The sequence below is a fragment of the Coenobita brevimanus genome, chromosome 87, assembly GCF_032717465.1.
Source record: "Coenobita brevimanus isolate Jiangsu-jjx chromosome 87, ASM3271746v2, whole genome shotgun sequence".
Lineage (NCBI taxonomy): Eukaryota > Metazoa > Arthropoda > Malacostraca > Decapoda > Coenobitidae > Coenobita > Coenobita brevimanus.
In genome coordinates this window covers 26,697,727-26,705,226 of record NC_137040.1, presented here as the reverse complement: position 1 = coordinate 26,705,226, position 7,500 = coordinate 26,697,727, and the positions used below count along the sequence as shown (strand labels likewise).

The 7,500-nt window shown below is 44.5% G+C and overlaps 1 protein-coding gene across 1 annotated transcript in view; it reads left to right on the top strand.

The window, feature by feature from the left end:
• Positions 1-3,603: 3,603 nt before the first annotated feature.
• LOC145411039 (uncharacterized) overlaps positions 3,604-7,500 on the top strand; it is a 123,667-nt gene continuing 119,770 nt past the window's right edge. Inside the window, exons 1-2 of the mRNA XM_080281100.1 lie at positions 3,604-3,673; positions 5,573-5,772. Of these exons, the coding sequence (XP_080137226.1) occupies positions 3,604-3,673; positions 5,573-5,772 (270 nt within the window). The remainder of the gene's footprint in view (positions 3,674-5,572; positions 5,773-7,500) is intronic.

Genomic DNA, 7,500 nt, shown 5'->3' with positions numbered 1-7,500 from the left:
CACATACTATGATGCAGTCCCAAGCCTCCTTACATAGTCCCCCCTACATGATTCACACACACACACACACACACACACACACACACACACACACACACACACACACACACACACACACACACACACACACACACACACACACACACACACACACACACACAAGAAAAGAAGCAATGCCTTTTATCAGTGAAGATCGACTTCCATACAGGTGATTAGGGACAGTTTATGTATATATAAGATTTTTTATTAGAATGGCCGTAGCAGTGTCCAGGGCAGCCTAAATCTGACCCAGTTATAAAGCACCATCTCGCTCTGTTGAACGACTCTAGGTAAACACAAGCACGCCTTTATTGTTTATTTACTTCTTTATTTATTGCTGAAAAATTATGTAGCTCTGGAAATATCTACTTAACAGGGCGTGGTTATTTTGAGGATCCCATTTACAGCAAGTCCCCAAAACAGGTACAGTTACAGTCAATAAACCCTTGCAAGTCTGAGATACCGAGGTGGCTAGACAAGATAATAACCCTTGCAAGGGCTGGAGAGGGGCGCCTTCACGTGATGGCACCGATATAGCTGGGCAAATTATCTGCCTGGTTATACAAACATCCTTCAACTACTTCTCTATCCTCCGCATTGTGGATGGTGGACTGCAGAAAAGGGGAAGCTTAAGCCTGCAGTCCATTGGGTTCGCGTTTATTTGGGCCTGCGGTTTCAACTGTCACTGCTACTACTATGCATTTGAGACAGAGGATTGAGGTGGGGGATGGGGTGAATTCCCCTACAGTTCCTCTGCGTCTGCTTCAGATGTAAAGCGTGTCCGGCATTTTCATCCCTGACACATCATAAAAGAATCCGCTATGGGAAGGGAGACATACCAGACTGCTCTCAACCTTGGACTTTTAGCTAGATAAAAGTGATGCGCAGAAAAGATGAAATATTAGAGTAGAAATTTATACCAAGCTTCTCTCACCCTCGGAATATTAGCCAGAAAAGGAAACTAAAAAGCAGAAGAGGTGAAGTATTAATGGAGAGAAATATACCAAGCCCCTCTCAGCACTGGAATATCAGCCAGCAGAGGACGGTAACAAGCAGAAAAGGTGAAAGATCAAAGTGTAGTATCAACAGATATAAAGAATAAACCAGTTAAGAAAAAAAAAAAACACCAAATTCAAAGGACTAATATTTCACCTTGAACGGATGGATGCGAAGTGCTTTATTAAACCCTTTCCTCCAATGACGTGTTTTTTTTCGTATGTTCCTACAACATCTAGAAGATTTTCTTCAGCTTCAGAGTAGCTTTTCGGAACAAATATACTAGCTACAGTCTTCATTAACCCTTCACTGCCTGAGGTAAACCCCAAGTTGAATACTGTCAGTCGTCTGGAAGTAACCGTCTATCCATCGACCCATCATCCAATCCTTTTTTACCCCATCAGGGACGTAAGGGTCCGGGGCTACGCTACTCAGTCCTGACATTTAAGGTGAGGGTGGTCAGCGTCACTTCCCCCTGAGTATCACTACATGAGCAATGAGCGCCAACCTTCCCAGGGATATCAGCCCAAATAGACTCGGTCCGGTTGGAGCGCCTTAACCCACTGAACCACCAGATGTCGTTTTGTTGTATGGTTATCATACAGCGTAGTAAACGGTGTCCTGGCTCACAGGAAATCATTTGGCTTGTCAGTGCAGATTCACTGTAAGACTGCACTACATCGGGTGAATGGATGGTAGGCTCCTTCATCTGAAGATAGAAAGAATGAAGTATTGAATACATCATCGGACTGAAAGAATTATCGTGGAAATTGGGCACCATCTTTTTAAACTGGGTTCGGTATTTTGTGGAGGGTTATGGCGCAGCGTAAACCCAATGTTTTTTCCCCGTTGTGTACCTTCATAATAACCGTGTTTACATTATGCCTCCGTTAATTCCACATCACTAGTTCTTAATGAGATATTCCTTTCCATCCTAGCCTAGCCCAGCACAGACAGTGGTTTTCTGTGTGTGTGTGTGTGTGTGTGTGTGTGTGTGTGTGTGTGTGTGTGTGTGTGTGTGTGTGTGTGTGTGTGTGTGTGTGTGTGTGTGTGTGTGTGTGTGTGTGTGTGTGTGTGCGTGTGTGTGTGTGTGTGTGTGTGTGTGTGTGTGTGTGTGTGTGTGTGCGGGGGGGCGCCCGTGCTCGCGCGGGCGTGTGCGTGTGTGCGTGTGTATCATCATTACGTCCATCATCTTCATTCTGCTTTGTCATTCTGTTTTGCTTAAGCTAGTGTTTTGTGGAAGTTAGGCACAGTCACTTATAAAAGAACCCCCCCCCCCCGTGCAAGAGCCTTTGTACCGTGCAGCATTAAGGTTCGGTAACAGTGCACCTGACGTCAGGGGTGGGGGTGAGGACTGGCGTGCGGGGGGCGAGGTGATCTGCACGAAACACTGCTTCAACCTCCCCCCAACACACACACACACACACACACACACACACACACACACACACACACACACACACACACACACACACACACACACACACACACACACACACACACACACACACACACACACACACACACACACACACACACACACACACACACACACACACACACACACACACACACACACACACACACACACACACACACACACACACACACACACACACACACACACACACACACACACACACACACACACACACACACACACACACACACACACACACACACACACACACACACACACACACACACACACACACACACACACACACACACACACACACACACACACACACACACACACACACACACACACACACACACACACACACACACACACACACACACACACACACACACACACACACACACACACACACACACACACACACACACACACACACACACACACACACACACACACACACACACACACACACACACACACACACACACACACACACACACACACACACACACACACACACACACACACACACACACACACACACACACACACACACACACACACACACACACACACACACACACACACACACACACACACACACACACACACACACACACACACACACACACACACACACACACACACACACACACACACACACACACACACACACACACACACACACACACACACACACACACACACACACACACACACACACACACACACACACACACACACACACACACACACACACACACACACACACACACACACACACACACACACACACACACACACACACACACACACACACACACACATTTTAGAATCAGGGTTCACTGCGGTCGCATTGAGTCTGTTTCGCTTAATAAATAAGTTGCTGTAGAAGGAGTATTGTGAGTAAACGTGATTACACCAATTGAAAAATACATTACAAAGGAATATGTTTATAATGTTGACTGACATTACAAATCCTTTCAGTATTTGGCTTGAAATACTGGAACCTGTTATAAGATGTGCAACACCAACTAGTTCATGCCTCCCAGCACTCCTTCCCTCCTCTTGTTGGTGGGAGACAGTGATTGGAGGTTTCAGTCATATCTAATCTGTATTAGGGGGATAAGGATTATCTATTAACCATGAAAGTATCATTGCTTATCTGGAGTGGGCAAACGTATCTTGCATGTGTGTTCGTGAATGCGTTGGCAGAAATGTGGTTCATCGCCTCAGAGGATCAGAGACAGAGAAAAAGAAAAAATAAAATTATATGAAGGTGTAGGGCATTCAATGCATAAATGCTGTGGAAGTGAGAGCGTGTGGAGGCTGGAGAGTTGTGTACTTGGTGTATGACTGTGAAAGTATATTGCATATTTCAAATACAGTCGTAATTGATTCGAAGTACGAGTGTTTCGTACAGATCAGCTCCCCCGCATCCCAGACTCCAGTCCTCGCTCCCCCACCCCCATCCCCCCATCCCTGCCGTCAGGTGCACTGTTACCAAGCCTGAATGGCGCGAGTTACAATGCCTTTCGCACATGGGGGCAACTTTCTTTTATGTGTGAATGTACTACTGGAGCTGGCCTGGTGCTTGTTGAGTTTTGGAGTGTTGTGAAGCAATTTGCCAGATCATCTACATAAGACAGTACCCTTAGGGCTCGTACACACGCACAGTTATAAATGCCCGTCCAACTGAGCAGAGTGGTTCGAACATGGCGGTTTGAGCTTGTGGATGCTCGAGCCAAGCATCCATATGCACAAACCACCGCGTTCGAACCACTTTGCGCAGTTCATAGTTTAAACTGTGCGTGTGTACGAGGAGTCGGTTGATCGTGGAGATAAAGATTAAAATGTGAGTTTGAAGGGACTGAGCCTTGTGGGATTTTTGCTTAATTGAAGTACTTGGCTTGCATGGATGAGAGGAATTTGGTCATTCATTTTTTCTCGTTGTCCTTCATGTATATGATGAACATTTTACTTTTCAGGCTATGCCTTGGTGCGATATCAGGGGCATTGTTTATGTATGTTGCTTCAAGCGTGGTTCTTAATGGTAGTTGATTCTCTAGTTCTTTGACCTTAACTTAGCCCAGATTATTGTTCTCTGCAGCTTATTTCACGTATCTCAGTTGGAGAATAAGATAATACTATGGTTCTACATCTTTTCCATAGCATTTCCTCATGAACAGAGTCATATTATAGTATTAATCTATTGCTCCAACTCAGGATTCAAGATGGAGAGATGTCAGTTTTAGGCCAAGTCTTTCTCTCTCTCTCACACACACACACACACACACACACACACACAAATTCCCCATTCAGTGACCTCCCGTAATGTTTCCTCCACCATACCCACCAACACCCACACCAAACCTCAGAGAGAGAGAGAGGGGGGGGAAGGGGGGTAGATCCTGTCATATAACCCTCTTTGAAGTGTAGGGTCCTGTGGCTAGGCTGCTGAGATACCAAAAGAATAATTAAGGACAGATCCCAGTGGCAATTCACGATATACAGTAACTTGCTCCTCCATGTGATTCGAATTTTCCCTTAACGCATGACTGTTCTCTATTTATTCTTACTTGACCTAAAATTGCCATCCCTCCATCTTGAATGTCGAGGTGTAATAAGAGATTGACACCAGAATATAATACTAATCACAGGGAAGTGCTATGGATAGGATGTAGAGCAATAGCAGTGTCCGTTTCTGCCACTGAGCTACGTGAATGGACGAAAATCTGGGCCAGGTTAAGGGGAAAGAACTGTAGTACTCATTCACCACCAGATGAGTCCAGAGTGGTGTGTGTGTGTGTGTGTGTGTGTGTGTGTGTGTGTGTGTGTGTGTGTGTGTGTGTGTGTGTGTGTGTGTGTGTGTGTGTGCGCGCACGCTTTACGGTGAATGAAGCGTCGTTTTTTTCTTTCCTTTTATCTTCACTTCTATTTTTTTATCTCTCTCAGTAACTAAATAAATAAATATACAAGTAAATATGTAGATAAGAGTATAGAAATAGATAAATAGAATATATATATATATATATATATATATATATATATATAAATCCGTCAGGATACAAAGGAAAAGATCATGTCTTCCTCACTCCCTTTCAGAACACTCCCGGGACATCCTGAAGGGGGTGACGGTGCCGCAGTATGCCTTCGCCGGGGGACAGGCCACCCTCAGCTGCTCGTATGACCTGCACAAGACCCGCCTTTACTCCCTCAAGTGGTACCACAACGGCACAGAGTTCTACCGCTACGTGCCCACAGAGAGAGACAGACCCATCAACATCCAGCCCTCGCATAAGTTCTCTGTCACGGTGGGTGTTAGAGCTCTGTTGGAATGGGTTTGGATAGGAAGGGAGAGTTAGGATTTTTTTTTTTTTTTTAATGCGTCCTACTATGGTCATCCTGTTTCCTGAGGCCCAGAGTTCTACGTACCACCCGCTTCCACATGTCACCACTTCAGCGCTAACACCCATACAGGACTGGTGTATTGGTTTGGGGGTGTTTCGTCATGTTGGCAGGTCTTATGGTAGATGAGTAAAGCTTATTTTAAAGAAATTCATATCCTTAATCTGGTCCCTGCCACAGTCAGGAATTGAACTAGAGTCTCTCAGGACAGCAGGTAAGGTAAAGTTAGGTTAGGGTAGGTCGGGTTTGGTTAGGTTGGTTTAGGTTAAGTTAGGTTAGGTTGAATTAGAGCAGGTTAGGAGGGGGTAGGGTAGGTCAGGTTAGGTTAGGCGAGGTGAGATAAAGTTGGGTTAGGTTACGTTAGGCAAGGTTAGGTTAGGTTAGGTCGAGTTAGATTGGTTTATGTTAGGCAGTGTAAATGGTGACACGATAGTTGCAGACGAACACTATTCACAATTCTCAGGCTAACGTCATGGTGGAAAATAATTCTGTTCGATTGGGAATGCCCTGCTCCTGCCAACTGATTGTTAGATCCAGTCCTTTTCCTAACAGTTGCCTGATTCACTTCTATCTATCTATCTATTGCCAGACGCCTCAATCCCGTTTGGGGTGGCCACAAACAAATCGCCTCCAAGTCGCCCTGTCCCCCGCCATCTCACTGCCCTGCTCCCAACTCACACCCCCCTCTTTCATATACCTCTCCACCTCATCCCTCCATCTGATCCTCGGCCTCCCCCTCCCTCTTCCCCCCTCCACCTCACTCACATACACTCTCTTCGTCAGGCTTTCACCCTCCATCCTCTCCACATGGCCAAACTTATATGTGATAAAAAGGCGATTTGCGTTAGACATTATAATTATATCTGTTCGTAAATTTCACTCCGGTCTTCCATGAGATTGAATCCTGGGTGAGACGAAGCGATTTTCCTGACGTAATTAGAATGATGTATAATTAACACTGAAGGAACAGAATGATGTGTATATTAACACGGAAGGAACAGAATGATGTATATATTAACACCGAAGGAACAAAATAATGTATATACTAACACCGAAGGAACAGAATGATGTATATCTAAACACCGAAGGAACAGAATGATGTATACAGTATATTAACACCCAAGGAACAGAATGATGTACCATATATATTAATACCGAAGGAACAGAATGATGTATATATTAACACCGAAGGATAATAAGGATGATACTGAAGGATGTGTCTTTTATTATTTAGTTAGGTCCCTTTACAGTGTTTAATATTAACAAACAGCCCTTTTAAAAACACAGAGGTCAAGACTGGCAAATAAGAATGATATGTAGGATAAAACAGAATGATGTTAAGCTGTGAATATATGTCCTTTTTTTAAAGTAATATCATGAGCATTTATTTTGTGTGTTTGGGTTATGTGCTAAGTTAGGGTGCATTTGGGTACGTTGGGCTGGGTTGGGTTGGGTTAAGTTTGGTTTTGTTGCGAAAGGTTTGATTCGTTATTGTTTATGAGAGAGGGAGAGAGAGAGAGAGAGAGAGAGAGAGAGAGAGAGAGAGAGAGATACAATATTCTACCTCGGATCTGTACCTATTTATATTCAGCCACAATATATATTCTCACTCACATTGGGTCTGTGTCGTGTTT